The following is a 19,045-nucleotide window of genomic DNA, read 5'->3' as shown; positions in this document are numbered from 1 at the left end:
TATTGCAGTTAATTTTTAATTGATATTTTTATTTTATCCAGTTTTAAGCCTTACTTTTTAAAAATCCCCTTCAGGGTTGCATCAGGAAGGACTACTGCCGTAAAACTCTGCCAAATCAAACGTGGAGTTTCCCGTTGTGGTCTCCTCTTATGACAAGGGAGCAGCTCTCACTTCTGCTACTTACTTTTATTTTAGCTTATAATGCATTACTCAAATCTTAGTACCTCAGTCGTTGTCTGGATCCTGCTGTCTCCACAGCTCAAGTGTTCCTCCACATTTGCTCTTCAAATATTTGACAAAGGTGCAGAGACAGGAACTGCACACAGTCTTGCCTTTTCTTTTAAAGAAGTCTGACTCAGAGTTTTAAAACCTGTTTTTATTTGGCACAATCCGTCTGATACAGGATCACTGTGAAAGGCACTTGAATGAGGAACATTTGCAAAGCGGTGACAATGCAAAAGTGCAAAGGAGAGGAAAAAGCAAGAGGGAAAAAGTAATGTGGAAAATGATTCGATTTGATTGTCATGTACCTGGATTTAACAGTATTAAGAAAGAAAATAAATACCAAATTTGCCAAAATGTCAAAGAATTGCTAAACCTATGGCTGAGACATTTATGGCATTGAATACTTTAAAAATCCTAAGCAAAGAATTCAACAGAAGAATCCAATACAAATCAATCAACACACCTGTAAAAGCCAAACTCTAAAAAGAAGCGAATGTGACAAATTAAAATGTCAAACAGAAACAAACTGAGTTTTTCAGTGCATGAAAGCCTATTTAGTGGTTGATTACTTAATAAAAAGACACAAACACGTGGCATTACAGTAGTTATAGACTTCCGATATTTCTGATCTACCAACTAATTGAATAATATGGGTTTGCAATGTGGTGAAAGAGCAGTATACTCAGCTGTATCTTTGAATTACAGTTATTGAAGTAAACACTGAACAGTTACATATTCAGTAAAAATTTTCAATGCAAACCAGATTTCCTAAAGAATTACACTAAGTCTAACCTTTCTGATAATTAGTGCTTTGATATGAACAGCAGCAAACTGCACTCGCAATAGTAACTAAAGGAGGCACTGAAAAATCTGCAGCAGTTTTGGTACAAAGGCAACTCAGGCGTGGCCATGTTCTCGCTCTCATTTTTTTTTTTTTTTTTAACCAAGACAATCACCCTCTGGCAAATAAAAGGACATCTGTAGACTTTACCCGCTGTGAACAACACAGCAAAACGCTCACCAAACAACTTGCAGGAAACTAAAAAGATATCAGTGCACCCAGAAAACCAAACGCGTTCAGCAGGAACAGAAGGGGAGTGCACAGAACGGTCCGGCGCTGTAAAAGAAACAACTGGCACACATATTTAAAAAGAAACCTTCCTCATTTGCTTTTGAATCTTAGTCTTTCAATAAGATGGAGGCTGATACGCTCCTGGAGTCTCCTGGGTGTTGGAGAAAGGTGACTGCTGATAGCCCGAAGGCCCGCTGGTGCTGGAGTACGGGCTGCTCTGGTAAGGAGCATTGTGGTCGTTGGCTGGGTCTCTGTAGTCCTGCTCGAATTCATTCACTCCTTGGCGATACCTTGCAAGTGCAAAGTAGGTCAAAAGGCTCTGTAGAGAGAACTTTCAATTAGTGCTCGGATCTTTTAGCACAGCAAATTCAAAGCCAAGCGCGAACTGTGCGTCAGGCTCACCCAGGTGATGATCGAGAAGAAGGAGAAGGCAATGACACCTCGGGCAGCATCGGCCACGACAATACTGGAATCCGTCTTGGTCCACAGGTTCGTCAGGACGCAGAAGCAGATGAACCACAGAAACGTCCACGCCGCTGTCAGGTGTTCACAGGCGAGAAACATTTTTCACATGTTAGCTTTAAGTCTCACTTCCTGACTTATGGCACAGTTCCTTCATTAAACTATGTGGTAAAAAAATGAAAACCAACTCTTACCAGAGAAAGCCAGATCGCTTAGAACAATGTATTTTCGCTCTTTGGCATTGCTGATGTTCGGGAAGTAGGCATCTAGCATGAGGAACAAAACACAAGCCAAGAAGGCCAAGACTCCGACTCCCACCCCATAACTGCAAGCACTGTCAGCTTTGTGGAACATGCACTGGTTTTCACCTTTTGTCTCCGGGTTAGTGTAGCCTTCGGCTGTGATGGTTGCAAAAACCACGATGGAGAATATCTGCAAAGACAGGACACAAAAAGGTCAAGGCCAAATTTAAGCCATGCGGCTATGGAGTTTGCGTAATTACCATGACTCACATTACAAGAAAGCTTCTTCAATCAAAAAATAATATCTGTCAAGCCAATCCAGACAAGTACAACACCACCTTTTCAGCTATTCGTGACCCACATCCCCTTTTTCATAACACAGCTAACGTGAAAAACACTACACAATTACGTGACACAAAATGAAAATACTACTTTTAGATGGCAACCGAATCACCGAGTCACTGTTCACCGGAGCACATCTCTTCCGTTCTAGCTTCTTAATTTATGAAGACTTCATGTATTTTGTATGATTTTGAACAGATTTTAAGCATTCTCTAAATACTCTACATGAAGACATCTGAAGAGAATATGAACTTATGGACAACCATTTGCCTGCAAAACCATGTTGGTTTTATTTATAACATTTGAACACTTAAACTTTCCTACAGAAGTTATTATAGTTTTGTATTCTTTTGAATTTTATTACATATTGACTTTTCTTTTTTCTTTCGGTTTAGTTTCAGTTAGTTTCCAGACTTATTGTAGTTTACTTTATATTGTTTGAAAAGGTTTTAGTTTAATATTTATAAATTTCAGTGCTAGTTTTAGCCTTTGTTTTAATTATTATTGTATGGAGGGCGTATGTCAGAAGCAATATTTAGGAAAATTAGTACAGGAACCTTTTGAACACAGTTGATTCATAGTTTTAGTTAAATAAAATATCCTCGTTTTGTTTTCTGTCTTGTTCACAGATGTAGGTTTTCACTTAATAGGCCCACTGAACTTAAATGTACTTACCGGAAAGCAAATACTGTAGCACAACTTTTACCTGTCTGTTTTCTGTTAGTATTGCTTTTTTTCTTGTAGTGGTGTAGTGTTTGATTTAGTAACACTGCATACTTAAGCTTCCACAGCAGTGCCTACACGTTGTGCATTTCCAATCACCTGACAACTGGAGCTGACTTGACAACAGATGACGACGGAAGCTTCAATTTCTGACAATTATCTAAACTATAAAAACTGCAAGAAAAAAGCAAACAACTGTTGTTTTAACCTGTCGCCAGTCTCGTTTTTAAATCACGGGAACACAAACTTTAAATTAAAAGTCTGCAGATCGCTTATCATCATGTGGCAGTTAGTGTGGTGACACAGCACTGGTCAGTGGCTAGTTATTATTAGCTACCATCAACAGGAGCCACAGAAACACCTTGTTTACACTTTACTGAAAGCTCATTAAATGTTTAAACGTGACACTCAGATAATGTCCCGTGTTGACCGCACAAAAAGCTAAAAAAAACAAATTTTTCACTAATTTGTGTGGGCGCTGGCAGCGCACATCTGTTAAGCTAAACTCGGTGCAGTGACATCTGGCTAACTGTGATGCTAACGTTTCCGTGAAGTCACTCACCCAGCTCAGGAAGCGCAAAATAGTTTGAGGCTGTTTTAGAAAGTTCGCTAAATCAAAGGCGCCACCGGCCAAAGAGGCCCCGTAAGCACTGTTCTGCATTTTCCCCGTGAAGAAAACCCCGACAGTCAGACAGTTTAAGGACAAACTGACAAGTCTTCCTATCACAACTGCAGCAGTTTCGATTTGTCAAAAAAACTTCCTCAAAACTTTTCTAGCACCGCCCCTGCGGCGATGCGTTCACGGGACTCCCGGAAGTTTAATTTTTCAACGCTGTGGGCCTTACGGAGGCCGTGTTATTATGTAAACCTTGCTTTTACCGTGTTTGGTGTTCAAGGCCCCTTTTCCCACCCAGAACTGCTTTAATTCTTCATGGTACAGATTCAACAAGGTGCTGAAAAGATTTTAGTGCATAGTGACATGATAGCATCACACAGTTGCTCCAGATTTGCAAGCTGCACATCCATGATGTGAATCATGGATGAACCAATCATGTGAACCATTCGAACACATCCCAAAGGTGCTCATTGAGCTAAGATCTAATGACTGTTGACCACTGAATGTGAGGTAAAGAAACCAGTTTAAGATGTTTGTGACATTTACCTGTCAGAAGATGGTAGTCATAAAGGGATGGACATGGTCAGCAAGGTTATGGCATTTAAATGATGCTCAGTTGCTGCTAAGGGGGCCTAAATCTGCCCCCCAAAATAAATAAATAATAATATCCCCATACCATTACACCACCGGCAGTAGCCTATACCACTGATACAAGACAGGGTCGGTAGACGCTTTCAGGTTCAGAAATCAAGAATCATCAGTCCAGGCAACAGCTGTCTCGTTTTCTTGAGCCTGTGTAAATTGTATCCTCAGCCTCACGTTGTTAGCTGAGCTGACAGGATGCCAGTGGGATCTTCTTCTGGTACTGTAGCCCATCTATGCCAAGGTTCAAAGTGTTGTGTGCTCTTCTATATACCTTAGTTGTAACAAATGGTTATTTGAATAACTTTTGCCACAGATGAGCACAGACACTAGTGTCTGTGCTCATGAAAAAAAAAAAATCATCAAAAAAATCAAATAAATTTTTACACAGCTGCATATCTGTTACATTTTTACGTGCTGATTTTTTTTCATTTCGCACAAACACTCGTAATCAACAGATTTCTGCTAAATTATCACTTCACACTGAGATGAAAAAAAGAAACTGTTTTGCAGAGAGGGCAGGATCAAGTGACCCTGAACCCTCCCTTAGTTCTGCTGCAATAGTGCTAGGGTGCTCGGGGCTTTCCATACTGCAATTAGTTTTCCGTTTTCAGTCACCCCTTTTCACTCTTTATGCGTTTATGGACCTCTTTGCATTTAATCATTAGTTATTTTGATTGTTATATAAAAATAGACAGAAGACACCTGATTGTTGTGGGATCCTCTCTATTATTGTAGGTCTTTACCTTACAAAATAAAGGCAATTGTCATGATTTGGTGCTATATAAATAAAACTGAATTGAACTTAAGAGAACAAAAGGGCAAGTATTTGAGAACCACCTGGAGTCTATCTGCCTATCAGCTCCAAGCAGCCTGGATATTCTTCTTTGGCATCAACAAACAGCGCTGGGGTCTTTACTCAAAAAGTAATGCATTACAAATTACTTGTTATTCTTATTAAAAGTGATGCAGTTTGATACTTAGATCCTCATCAGAGCATGTAACTACTCCTTTCAATACTTTCTCGTTATTCTGTAACATGACCTGAAACGGATCATCACATAATTACCAGTTAACAATATAAACTTATAGGCTACAGTCCCACAAACAGACACAAATCTCCATCCTAATGAGGACACAGATGTGAACTTTTCCTTTGACTGACTCCTCATCACTGCCTTTGCCTCTTTTGACGCTCTGGCTTCTGGGGTGGGGTCAACATGTGCAGATGTTTGCAAAAAAAAGGAACATGTCTGTGAAGGTTATCAGTCATCCAGGGCGTCGTAGTCTAAGGAGCTTGGAAAAAGAAAAGCGTCTGGACTTCTTTAAGTTGCTTGAAGACGTTTCACCCCTCATCCGATAAACTTCTTCAGTTCTAGGGTCAAATGGTGGAGAGTCCCAGATTTAAGCACTGCGGGAGTGTTCCCCCCAAGAGGGACAATGGACCCCCTAATGATCCTCTACCTAATCACACGAGGTGTCTGTGAAGGTTCTCAGTCAATCACACGAGCCAAAGTGTGAAAATAGGTGTGGGTCACAATCAGCCCAGGTTTCGAGTGAGCTCATTGTGAAACCTCGCCAACCCTATCAAAAAAAAGAAAAAGAAAAAAGGAACAGCTAACAGTATAATGAATCTTTTTTTCCACGTTGTCATCATACTCCTGCTCTTTTGTGCCATCACTTGACTGTAGTGCAAGTGCACAAGGAGAATAAGGCATGTTTGATTTTTATGTTTTATTCCTTTGCGCCTTTGTAACGGAAGTAATGACATCACTTTAAAGTGGTTACTGAATTTAGTACAGGGATGCATTACATTATTACATCAGTGCTGTGTATTTATTGTCCTTCTGCATTCAGTTCCTGAGGGGCTCATCTGATCTCTTCCTTTCTATAATTAGCTTATTTTTGCAAAGTTTGATTTACTTGTGTCATATATTAAAGGACTGAAAGTGTTGTGCTAGTCCCTTAAACTCACTACACCAGAGTGAGAACGGTCATTTCTAAAACAAGCACAGGGCTGGAAATAGCCATTTAACCATGAAGTAAGCAATCATAATACTATTCACTCACCCACTCATAGGTGAGCAAAAGGTCACACACACTGAAAAAAATGACAAAGCACAAACTATTTGCCAACAATGGTACAAAATAATTATACAAGAAACAATGACATATCCTCTGAAATGCATGTTACAACAATACATTGGTTTTGCCTTTATTTCAAAAGCCAGTATATTTTTTCCTGCAACTCATTTAGCTTCCTAAGATAATGATGTAGTTTGTTACTATGACCACTGGAGGGTCGACCGTAACTCAAAATGCTCATCTTATTCCTCCAGCTGTCTTGAATGCAAATACAAATGTTTCTAGTGGAAAAAATGAATTAGTCATATTTTCTATTATTGCTGTTGTTATTGTGTTACAGTTATTCATTTACTTTGTCCCCATACAAAGACTGGTCATGAAATGTTGTAGCAAACAACTGACAGGAAACATTTATGTCTTTAAAGAGTCAAGAAAGACTTACTTAACCTCCTCCTCTTTGCTCTTTATTCATATTCAAATGATTAAAGAAAAAAAAGAGACTTTAAATGAGGAAGTTGTTAATACCCCAGCAGCTATGATAAAGGTTGTGGGCAGGATGTCACAAGTAGCAAAGCAACACTGTGAGGTTATCAGAGAAGTGGCTAGACACTGTGACAAAATAAAGCACCATACTCATTTGCAGATAGTTTATTTTCAGAAGTGCAACACAGCACTGCTCCACTACACAGCAGACTTGGACGTCGTGTTTGAGATAAATGGTGATCATCAAAAACCATGGATTACAATGTCGACATTTGTGAAACAGATATCGACTACGAGTAAGTCGCTTTTTAAAAAAAAAGAAATACAGTTTTTAAAAATATTTTTTCTGTGAAGTAAGTAAGTAATAAAGTTGTATTTCTATAAAATTATAAGGTGCTTCACTTCAAATAAAAATAGCAAAAATGGGGAATAGACAATGAGACAAAATAAAATGCTACCTAAACGCTAGTTTGCAGTTTATTAATTTGGTTTGTCAGAAAAAAGACATAATGAAGCTGTTACCACAAATCAACATTTATTAGATTAGGATATTTCCTGTAAACATGTTATTTATACATTAGTTTGCCTATAAAAACACATAATTCACATGTTCAAGGCCTGGAATAATAGGTGATGCGTTTAATGCCAGAGGAGTGCCGAGTGTCTGTTTTAACCATGACTAACGAGGAACACAAATTTTCTGTAGTACAATTTATAAATGTCTCGTTACATGTACACAGCTGACACAAACGACGCATACGAGCCTGAGGAGCAGAGCTCCAATCTGTTTGGCTGCTGAAAGTCAGTCTCAAAGTTAATATTTGCAGCAGTGACTGCATTATAGCTGCCTCGAATCCAAATCTCGCCTGTGTGGGTTTTGAACAATCAAAGTCTATGCTGTACAGAGGGCACGGTGGGAGAGAGAACATCTATTGAGAATTTCCATTTCCATTGATTCTGGAAAATAAAGCAGTCAGCCACTCACAGGTGTTCAGGTTTACGTTATACCTTCCATATGCAACGTACGCCAAAATAGCCTGTTGAGAGAAATCTGAATTAGTACATCAATTGTTCGCACAACAGATTCCAAACCAGCTGCGTGTTGTGCGTCAGACTGACCCAGGTGATGATTGAGAAGAAGGAGAAAGCAATGGCAGCTCGGGCAGCATCGGCCATGACATACTCGGAGTTAGTTCTGGTCCACTGGTTGAGCAAGACACAGAAGCAGATGAACCACAGGAAGGTCATAGCCGCTGTCAGGTGATTCAAAGCAGAGAAACAAATTCAGTGGAAAAGATTCAGACAGCTTCAAGATATAAAGAGCTGCACTTCCTTTTTTTGCACTCTTTTGTTCCTTTAATGAACTATATGACATAGCAGTTAAAGCTGACTTACTGGAGAAGGCCAGATCTCCTTTGACAATGCGATTTTTCGCTGTGGCATCAGAGATCTTTGAAATGATGATGTCCAGCATGGGGAACACAACACAAGCCACGAAGGCCAGGACTCCAACTCCCACCGCATAGCTGCATGCGCATTCATTGTTGTTAAACATGCAGGTGCCATTTGCTTTACTCATGGGGCTATAGTAGCCTTGGTCTGAGATGGTTCCAAAAACCACAATGGCGAATACCTGCAAAGTGGAGACACTCAGGGTTCAGTCCCGGGTGAGGTGGTGAACATTGCGAGATCATGACATTGCAAGAAAGCAGTCTCAAAAAAGAAAACAAAATAGATAAGCCTTTCTGAAGAAGTAGAGCTCTATCAACATCAACTTGCTTGCCTACGCAGAATGTCAAACATAAAATAAACATGTTTGACATGTTTCCGGAAAAAAGATATTCATATAGTCCTGTAGGTGGGGCACTGCTCTGGACTACAGATTGATTTCTGTCTGCAGTCACCAAACTATTAACCTTCCACCTGTTCTCCCTCTTCCTGCTGCAGCCACTGCAAATACTAAATAAATATATGAATATAAATACTTTAAAGCATTGACTTCCTTGTTTGTGATAGTGTTGATTTGCATCTTTTTCTAAGTTATTTTTATTTAGTCATTTAGTTACGCTTACTATTGTATGATTAAGAGAAGGCGCTGCTTAAAATTCTGTGCTATAAAAAAAGGAAGCACGCCTTCTCTGAGTTGTAAATGTAAATTTCAACCACAGGAGCAAATAAACTTTAAAGCCTTTAAGACACGTCGCGCATCATCAGGTGGCAGTGTGGTGACACAGTGATCAGGGTTATTTGCTACTATCAGTCATTTAATTTACAGTAAATTAAAATGTTTAAACCTGTCTACACTGGGTGTTCATGCCTCGTGTAGACAGGTTTAAGCACCTAAATCTAAAAACCCGCATTAGTCACTACTTTGCAGTGAGTAATGTGGCTGGCTAACTCTGATACTAATATAATTTCACTCACCCCGCACAGGGCGCGCAAAACAGTCTGTTTTATAAATCTCCTCCAATCAAAAGAATCATTATCCCAAGAGGGTAGATTGCCAATGTTTTCCATTTTACTCCACAAAAATTGCCTATAAGACAGTTTTAAGTTAAAAAGAAAAGCCTTCCTATTACAGTTGGGTACTTTCGCTTTGTTGGAAAATCTTCCTGAAAACCACCTCGTAGTGCGTTGTGCCGTGGAAACTGGCCTTACAACATGTTATGCATTAGTGTGGAAGAAAGAACAGGTTAATCTCGTTTGCAATGCATCTGCCAAGTGGATGAAAAGTTGTGAAAAGGATGAACACGACACGCACACGCATGGAGAGATGCCAGGCTATGATTGACAGTGTTTCCACTGTGTTTTTATCCACATCTGCTTTTACTGCATTGTTGTGCTTAAAAATGAAGCCATTGCCAATCAGAGGTTTTCCAGATTGCAGTATTGGATGGTGAATCAAAACCCGACGACACTTTTCTGGGTTCGTAATTCCATCAATTCTGGCAAAATGGCCAACACATAAAATGTAACCTATGGTCGAGCCGCCACTGTGTTTTAGAACTATAAACACTCATATCTGCACCTCTGTCGTTATGTCTTCCGTACATGTTAACCATGATTTGAACCAAAAACTTTCAAATCTGGGTTCATCGCTCCATCAGACCTGCTGCCACTGATTTTCACTCCACTTTTCGTGTAACTTGGCAAATCTCAGACAGACACTGAAAACATTTCTGATAAGGTTTCAGTGAATAGTAGATGGATTAAATAAAGTTTCGAATGCATCTTTTAGGTCCTGTTTTTGGTCTTACATGGAAATTTTTTCTATTTTTAAGGATTTTCAGATCCTGTCCTTTTGCTGTATATATTATTTCCTTTTCCTTTCTTCTTCTTTTGTGGCCCACTTGTTCAGTTTCCTCACATTTTGTAAGGACTCACTGACCAACATGCAAAGATATGCCAAGTTTTCAGCTAATAGCTGTTTGAGCTAAAATATACAAGAGCCTAAAGACACAATTTAAAATTGGTTGTTTTCTGAGTTGTCTTTTATGTGTAGACATAACACTGTTTCCTCACTTGAGTTAGGGACCATTTTTATGCATAAATGATGCAAAGTTAAGAGTTAGGTGGCTTAACAATGAAAAAAGCACTCCCCTGAAAATAAGTGAAAAAGCAGCCAATGTCCAAAGAAAAACTCCAAAAGCTATTCATATAAAACAACATGAGCTATAAGTCCTCTTCATGTTGGTCGAAGGTTTTTGGGAATTTTGGTCATTATTCTCTTTACTCCCTTGTAGGAATCTGGCAGATGGAGAACCAGCTCAGGATTTCTCCTTCAATCCCATCAATGAGCCAGAAACCAGCACCCAAAATTGCCCTGAAATACTGGAGATGGAAGTCTTTAAAGAATGCACAGGTACAATGACTCGGTGTTTGCTGTTTACACCCCAGCGAAATGTTTGAATCCAATTTCTATCTGTAGTTTTATTTTTGATGTCTACAGATTATAAAACCTATCATTTCGTAGATGTACAGTCAAGCAGAAGCAGTTCCACGAGTGACGAATCACTCGACAGAGAAGAGATCAGCCATCTGCAGAGACATGGCTGGTCGGCTGCAACGGTAAAGGTGCTCGCCTCGATGCCTAGTCGCACTGCAGGTGAGGGGAAAATCTCTCCGTGCTGTCTAAATGTTTGCTAGGATTTATTCACACATTTGTTTAAAACGAAATTCCTCATCCACACAGAATTAAATAAATCCCGGCGAGTGCGATATCAGGCCTCATCCCATGAATCTCCTCACTGCCCCAGACCAGTCCAGGGTGCCTCTGTTCTGGCAGACGTGGAGGAAATCAACACCGAAGGTGCCATTTGCTAATTTTTTTAACAGGTGTTAACAAGTGTTTTTGTTCTACTTTTAACCCTTTCACTACAGTGAGATCTGACCTCTCTTATTCCACAGCTTCCAACTTTTGTGCCGCTGAAAATAATATGGACCAGCTGGTGTCCAGCCTCCAAGGCCTCTCAGTGCATGAAGGCACTCGCAAGCTGCGAGCAATGCCACTTAGCTTGGCAGATAAGATTGAAATCAGGTATGTGTGACACAAACCACTGGCGTGACCAGGGGAGTTGTGCAATGGAAATCACGATTAGTACCAATACTTCACGTCATCTTCAAGAATCTTAAAATCTACTTGGATGGACTCTCACCATTTTTGACAATTATTCCATCTCCCTATCTTTTTCTAGAAAAGTTGCTTTCAGTTTAAAAACTGAAAGTTCATTCATCGGCAGAAATATACCCTGCTACACTCATCTAAGCATGTACATTTCAACGGTAAGTGCAAACAGTGGTAAGATTTCGCCATGTGTATCGGCGACACGCTCATGTTCCTTTCCCCGCAGACTTGGCGCCACTGCCTCTTTAGCTGCCTGCCCGTCTTCAGTTCGTTCAAATTGTGGCATTCAGCCTTGAAGACACTGAGCGGACGTTACGGAACCGGGGTGCTGTCCTACTTCCTATTTCTGAGAACACTCCTGTTCCTTAACCTTCTCCTCTTTGTTATCACTGGCTTGTTCCTAATCTTCCCACAAGCCATCTACCCTCCTCGTAGTTCTAAAGCAAACTTCAGTGGTATTGAGCTTCTCACGGGCACGGTGAGATGGCTGTACATCATATCCCAGCTGTATTTACAAGCTTATTTCAGCGACAAAGAAACCAGAGCTATCTTTAATGTTTTCTTTCACAGGGCTACTTTTCTGACAGCTTGATGTTTTACGGCTATTACTCCAATGGAACGTTACATGGAGACCAATACCGAATGCCAGCAGCCTATTTCTTTACCATTGGCTTCACCCTCTTCATTATCTGCATCATCCTTGTGTACAGGTTGAACTCTAACTCAATTACTTATGCTTTAATTCTATTTTTGTTGTGTCTTTTTTAGTTATACTGGTTTTTTTGGGTTTTTTTTGACAGGTTGTCCAAATCTTTTGGAAAAAACTTTCAAGTCCTCAAATCTAACGAGAATCTGGCTGTAAAAGTTTTTTCTTGCTGGGACTTTAAAGTGAGCAAGAAGATATCTGTCAGACTCCAGTCTGAGAAAATCAGCACTCAGCTCAAAGTATGACCTTATATGAATACTCACTGAAGCGTGAAACCTTTCTTTTTGTTCTTGTTTTGTTGAAATTATTTTTAAAATAGACCAAACAAACCAAGCTATTTAAAGAGGGTTTCTTTACGCTGAATGTTTTCTTGATGATTCTTAGCAACAAGTATTTCAGTTTTTGCAGCAGTCTTTGTCAGTTTGACATCACACATAGTAGTGTTTGTGGTTGTCGTTTGCTCACAGGAACATGAGCACATGTTCACGTGTTATGTCACCCTCGGGGCCATGTTCTTAGTTTAAAAAAAGATGTTAAATGTCTGTTTTAGAAGCACCCTATTTGAAAGGCTTAGTTTACAAAAGGGTGCTTTTCCAACAGGAGCAGCTGTCTGAGATGATCAAGGGAGAAGACAAAAAGACCTGCATGCAACAACTCCGCCGCCTTATTGTTCATCTGTTGGCGTGGATCGCATGCTTAATAAGCATTTTCTTGGGCACCATAGGAGTGCACTACCTGTCAGAAAATAAATTCAACTTCAACTTCAAGGTACCCATTTTTGGGAAAAGGAAACGGTAGTATTCATGCACAGTCAAGCACCACTTTAAGTATGTAAATTTTCATTCCCCTCCCACTATGGTTATGGTTAGCTACTTCTTCTTTTCTTTCCTGCTAGACCTTTTGATATCTCTGTTTGTCTACTTTGTGTGATAATAAGGTGCCCCCCCCCCCCCCCCACCCCCCTTCCCACCCCAACACACACACACACACACACACACACAAACCGAAATAACAGGAATAATATAGAAGTAATAAACTTAAATCGTCATCTCATGACTCACAAGGCTCAAGATGGTCCTGAACACCTGCATATACAGTGCGGTCAAAAAGTATTTGCCTTCTTCCTTATTTCGTAGATTTTTGCATATTGGACACGTTTCAGATCTTCAAAGTAAATGCAACATGCAGTTTTTACATTATTTCATTTATTAGGGGAAAAAAGCTGCCAAAACCTACCTGACAATGTGTGAAAAAGTAATTGCCCCTAAACCTAACAGCTGATCGTATCACCCTTGGCTCAGCTTTCTAAAACATTCGGTTCATCACAGTTAATTCACGATTTAACAAGAGAGGGCAACTACTTTTGCACAGCACCGTACATACTCAAAGCTGTGTTGCCAGTTTCACTCTTCCTTTTCTGAATAAGTCTAAAGACAATTCTTTAGTAATAAATCAGAATCAGTCAACGTTAGAGAATTGCAGATTGACTTCCAATGCTACCTGGATACGTTGCCCATGATGAGAGGATTACTGATACAATATCAGTACTTCATTTTTAAATATCATGGTTGTCAAGACGATCCTACTTCAGTTGCATATGATGTTTAAGCGGAACTTCATTTCCTGTTTTGATTATAACTTGTCGGTCTGCGTTTTCCACTGTGATTTAGGCCATGTTACAGGCCCACAATCTGCCCAAAGACACTGAGTTGCTGGTCTTGTCAGCAGTGGTGTCGGGCATTAACCTGTTACTCCCTGGCTTCTTCAACTTATGTGTTTGGGCAGAGAAATATGAATCACCTGGCACACGTGTCTATGTCTCTGTCTTCAGGTAAGGAAAAAAAGGACAACACGCAAAAGAAGTTTTCAAATGAATAACATAGTGCTCATTTAACCATAGTTCAACATGATGTAAAATTAGTATTTACTGATAAAAGCACAAATAGTGAGAAGATTTACAATGTAAATTGTAAATTACAATGTAATTTGATTTTTATAAAGTTTAAATATTTAGAATAATGTATTCGATCATTTATTTTTCAGGAACCTGCTGTTGAAGGTCAGTGTTATTGGAGTTCTATGTTATCGCTGGCTGGAGAGGATTCCAGACAATTCAACTCTGGAGGTTAGTAACATCCTCTCGCTCTTACATGATCCAGCACTCAGCTACTGTATGCAATAGTTGTTATTCCTTAAAGAAAGCTTTTTGGACACAGATGTTTAACATATGCAATATTATAGCTACAGTTTTGGAATCTGAAAGCATTTAACATCCACATTTTTATATTTTTTTCAGTGTTGGGAGAGTTTTGTTGGCCAAGAACTGTACCGGCTCCTTGTGATGGACTTCATCGTTACGGTGGTTTACACTTTTTTGGGAGAGTTCCTATGGAGGCAAGTTGGTTTACCAGTTAGAGCCAGATCAGGTGATTAGTTTTACTTCTGTTGTTTATAGTGTGTCAGTTCACATTTAAGCCAAAACCTAATTCTTCCCCTCTAGGGTCTTTTCCCAGACAATCCTGCAAAAGAAAAGGAAGCCAGTGTTCGACATTGCTCGTAACGTGTTGGAGCTCATATATGGGCAAACTCTTACATGGTGATTATTCAGTAAAAACAGAGCTTTAATATCAGCATTAAAAAGGAAAATCAGTGGTCATGTGTTGCATTTGTTCTTGTAGGATCGGGGTTCTGTTTGCACCACTTCTTCCTGCAGTCCAGCTCATAAAACTGATTGTGTTGTTTTACATGAAGAAGGTTGGTAGAGTGTGTATGCAGTGGGGCTGTAGTACCGTATGCCAAGACTGCATTGCAAACATGATTCTTCCTCTTTGTTTTCCAGAGAAGCCTCATTCTCAACTGTCAGGCCTCGAGAAAGCCCTGGAGGGCCACTCAAATGACAACGCTGTTCATTTGCATACTGTGGTTCCCCTCATTTCTTGGCACTGTCGTGACTATCATTTATACAGTATGGACGTAAGTATAACAATCTTCTTGGAATGCACGTAAGCGTTTTCATGCTTACAGCGTGAACATGCTTGTGAGCGTTTCAAAACCACAAACACACAGCTCGCTAAAAACAAACCTTAAGTAAAACAACAATCTCTTAAGTACAAACTAAAACTACAACTGGAATATTTTTTACCCTGAAGGTAAATGGCCTGGAAATGACATTTTCTCAAGAAAGACCAAAACCAATAGTTTAAACTTAGCGATTACAATCTATGTACTCAAATCTTTCTATATTCACTTGCTACTGTATTAGGTACACTTTGAAGTAACAGGCTGGACTCTCTTTTGCCTTCAGATCTGCTGTAATGAATCAACATTGAGCCACAATCACACAGGAAGAAAGAGTAGGACAAGAGACATCTGGTAGATAAGCAGGCTGAAAGTTCCCACGTGATTCATTATGAGTTCACTTGGAGTTTTCTCTGTGTGAATTCAAAACTACAGGAAAAGACAATGAGTTTACAAACTCATCAACTGATTGAGATCAGAGTAAACAAAAAAAAAATTACGAGACATAAAGGATAAGGCTAAAAAAAGATGACAGTGAATGGAAATAGCTTAAAGCCTGAAGAAGTGATGAGTTGTTACATTACAAAATATATATATCTGTACTGTATCCCCTTAAATGCATCTGCCTGTCATGCACAGAATCAAACCCTCGGAAAACTGCGGCCCTTTCAGGAATCTCAAAACAATGTTTGAGGGAGGGCAGATGTCGACCAGGCACCTGGAGGATGCTCATCCAATCTTGAAGTGGCTCAGCTGGGTCTACGACTGTTTGGTAGAGAATCCAGTGTTTCTATTCCTCGCCAGTGGAGTCTTTCTGTGAGTGGTAATGATTACGCTCCTGTTTCTGCTATGTATTTCATTTCATTAATTAGCAAGTCAGTGTTGTTTATCGGTAGCAATTTGTAGCAGCATGCATCTCCTCCATTGAAACATTTAACGTTTATGACTTACAGAAATGGTTTTACGCTCTTAACATTTTTAAAATGATCCGTTGCTATCTTTTGCTTTTGTTTTTGCAGAATGGTGATATACTTTCAGGCTCAAGTTGTTGACGGCCAGAGGAAAATCATCAGCCGGTTAGAAAAGCAGATTGAAAATGTATGTATAAGTTTGTCTATGTTAGTGGCATTTGTGAGTTTAAGATAGTCCAAGGCTCGGACCATGTTAACGTTGACACTGATGGCGTATTTTTAAAATGTATGAGTAGCATTTGCATGGCAGCGGAGAAAAACAAAAGGCATCATTAAAGATGTGAAAATTCCTTCTGGGTGGAGAGACAGAAATGACAAAAACAAATTCATCAGTTTCAACTGCATAAGTCAGCATCCTAGTTTGAATTCATCATCTGAGTATATATGGTTTTGTTAAAATTCTTCTTTCGTCTCCTCCCTCCTGGTTTTCACATCTACCTCCTGTCTTTTTGTCGGTGACATCATCTCTAAACCTTACAGCCTACAGTCTCTTCTTCACCTCTCTTTTATACTGTCCTTTGCTTGGGACGGTTGACCCAGGTATTTAAACTCATCTTCCCATCTTCAGTACCTCTACTCCCCTCATCTTCACCTTTCCACCTGCTTCCGTCTCATTCATACACATATACTCTCTTACTTGGCTTTCCTTTCTCTTCTCTCCAATGCATGCCTCCACATTTCCATTCTCTCTTTCTCCTGCTTTACTGACATCCAATAATTTGGACATTTAATACACACTTGAATTTTTTTCCTGTCTCTGTTATTGTAACTGACTTTTCATGTGCTTTTCATAATGCTGCTTCATGGTGATCTGAACAGACAAAAGAGCTTCCAGTGCTACTGAAAGGGCTTGCTACAAGCGTTCAAAGATCTGTGAAACATAGTCCCAAAACATTAGTTTTATTGAATTGTGCGGAAGTTGTTATTTAAATAGTTTTAAAAGACCCCTGCACTGAATAACCAAAAACAACTTCAGCTGGGCTAAGACCCAGGGATCCTTGTTTAGCTTATTGCACATACCATCAGTGGAACTCTTTCATCCCAGTCATTACCAGTAGCCAAAAAGCACTACTGCAGGATAGATCTAATAGTCTGGTGCCACCTTTCCACAGCTTCCTAGGACTCAGGATGATAGGCACTAGAGACCACATGTTTAACTACTAAACTATGATAGAAAATTTATGCCTTTGTCTGTCTGAACTACTTTGGACTTTGGGAGGCCAAAGATGGTAAAAAAGCCTTTATGATTAGAGGAGCTGACTCACTCAAGGGCAACACATCAGTGACTATCAGTGACCGAGACCCACCAGTATCCCTCAGGATTTTTATAGTTTGCTCAACCTCTGGTTTGCTTGTTAAAGACAAAGATCCCTGAAAGATGATTTGTTCAAAACATGGATCAGGCTCTGGGTTTGAATTGTTTTAATTAACCCCACCCCAGCTCCAACTTCCAAAGTTCAAACTCTGTTTGATGGTCTTGGGCTTTATCCCGAGACTCCAACTGTAATCCTTCTAAACATTCCTTGAGAAATGCTTCTTCCGTTATTCCAGGAAGTGAAAAGGACTAATTGAACTAGGTCAAGTGGTTATTTTTGCAATTTTGGGTGTGTCTCGATAGCAGCCAACTCCCCATTATCCTCTGGCAGAGCAAATTTGACTTGTGTAGATCTATTAGGTGAAACTGAAGGACAAGATGAACCGAGCCCACAAGTTTGTTTGAGACACATTTCTCAGATCTCTCGTAAGCATTTGCTTGCTCACATTTAATTCAAAGTGTTATGCTATGGACGACAAATCATCTTTTCTACACAAATATAATTCCGTCCATGAAGGTTCCTTCAGAAACTTAAGTCAGAAGCAACAGCTGCCTGTTAACAGTCACCAAAAACACAAGCGTCATAACTTTCACTGTCTAGTGTTTGGTTGAGAGGAGGACAGATCGGTCAGAGTTAACAACCAACATCAAGCTAGCCACAAACATAAACCTATCAAAAAGGCCCGACATGGGCAGGCTCCTGCCTACACAGCAGAGCTTATAACAGCAGTCAGCTTCTCTGATCATCGGTTTATAGTTCCACACTATTTATAACCAGAGGTGACCACGCTTTTCAGGTAGTAGCTCTTAAACTTTGAAACAGCCTTCCTCAGCTCATCTGGTCGGCTCACTCAGTATTTTATTACAGTTTTAATCAATTTATTTTTTAATAACTGCTGAAATCAAATTTTTGTCATTATTAATGTCAATGCATTGTGTTTTGTTTTAATGCTGTTCACAGGAGGGTAAGGACAAAAAGTTCCTCATTGCCAAATTACAGGATTTATGCAAATAATCATCCCACTTCCCCTCAAAGGTGAGTATTCTCAATACTGCATATCTTTTGTTTTGTTTTGTTTTTTTTTGCTCTGCACTGGTGTTTCAAGTCAAAAGATGAACTTATTTTTCTTCCCCAGACTCTGTCTGAACACACTGTGAACAAAGTACACTCTCTCACTACACATCTCTCACTACGCGGCAGCTTGGCTCACTGAGAAGTATTTCGGCTTTGATATTATCTCAAAGCTGAGTTGATTGTCCAGATAAACAGGAACGTCTAAAACATGCAACAAACATGAACAAAATAAAAGTAAAATCAGTAACCGTGAAGTTTGCTATTTTTAAATATATTCCATGTTAATCTTGGTCATCTCTGAAAACTGAATCACTGACCGTTGGCACCTCAGCAGGGTTATTAATATTTATTTATAGGCTTTTATTGTAACAGTGTACAATGATCTTCAATGTATTTTATGAAAAGACAAAATAAAATTTCCTCTTTGTTTTTGTCCCTGTTGTT

General features: G+C 39.5%; 3 protein-coding genes across 5 annotated transcripts; 1 reads left to right on the top strand and 2 right to left on the bottom strand.

The window, feature by feature from the left end:
• Positions 1–361: 361 nt before the first annotated feature.
• On the bottom strand, positions 362–3,835 carry syngr2a (synaptogyrin 2a). The gene is made up of 4 exons (XM_005454925.4): positions 3,629–3,835; positions 1,954–2,191; positions 1,700–1,833; positions 362–1,616 (listed from the first exon to the last, which is right to left on the bottom strand). Exons 1-4 carry the CDS (start codon positions 3,725–3,727, stop codon positions 1,413–1,415), a joined length of 675 nt encoding a protein of 224 aa, XP_005454982.1. The 5' UTR covers positions 3,728–3,835; the 3' UTR covers positions 362–1,412.
• Positions 3,836–6,947: 3,112 nt separating this feature from the next.
• tmc6a (transmembrane channel-like 6a) lies at positions 6,948–19,035 on the top strand. Of its 3 annotated transcripts, XM_005454922.4 has the most exons (20): positions 6,948–7,188; positions 10,636–10,754; positions 10,866–10,997; positions 11,085–11,201; positions 11,300–11,429; positions 11,587–11,674; positions 11,743–11,994; positions 12,087–12,226; positions 12,317–12,461; positions 12,823–12,990; positions 13,893–14,053; positions 14,266–14,347; positions 14,519–14,616; positions 14,723–14,818; positions 14,901–14,976; positions 15,062–15,195; positions 15,880–16,056; positions 16,260–16,338; positions 18,488–18,562; positions 18,663–19,035. In XM_005454922.4, the coding sequence occupies exons 1-19, from the start codon at positions 7,145–7,147 to the stop codon at positions 18,539–18,541; spliced, it is 2,292 nt and encodes a 763-aa protein (XP_005454979.1). In that variant the 5' UTR covers positions 6,948–7,144; the 3' UTR covers positions 18,542–18,562; positions 18,663–19,035. The 3 variants fall into 3 exon arrangements, with proteins under 3 accessions (XP_005454979.1, XP_025762024.1, XP_025762025.1); XM_025906239.1 differs by lacking the exon at positions 11,743–11,994; XM_025906240.1 differs by lacking the exons at positions 15,880–16,056; positions 16,260–16,338; positions 18,488–18,562; positions 18,663–19,035 and having other exon boundaries at positions 14,519–14,648.
• LOC102080948 (synaptogyrin-2) lies at positions 7,415–9,555 on the bottom strand. The gene is made up of 4 exons (XM_005454921.3): positions 9,317–9,555; positions 8,288–8,525; positions 8,012–8,145; positions 7,415–7,929 (listed from the first exon to the last, which is right to left on the bottom strand). Exons 1-4 carry the CDS (start codon positions 9,407–9,409, stop codon positions 7,822–7,824), a joined length of 573 nt encoding a protein of 190 aa, XP_005454978.1. The 5' UTR covers positions 9,410–9,555; the 3' UTR covers positions 7,415–7,821.
• Positions 19,036–19,045: the final 10 nt, after the last annotated feature.

This window comes from Oreochromis niloticus, linkage group LG4, assembly GCF_001858045.2.
Source record: "Oreochromis niloticus isolate F11D_XX linkage group LG4, O_niloticus_UMD_NMBU, whole genome shotgun sequence".
In the NCBI taxonomy this organism is placed as follows: domain Eukaryota; kingdom Metazoa; phylum Chordata; class Actinopteri; order Cichliformes; family Cichlidae; genus Oreochromis; species Oreochromis niloticus.
Note: the sequence above shows the minus strand (reverse complement) of the source record. Positions and strands in the feature narration are given on the sequence as shown.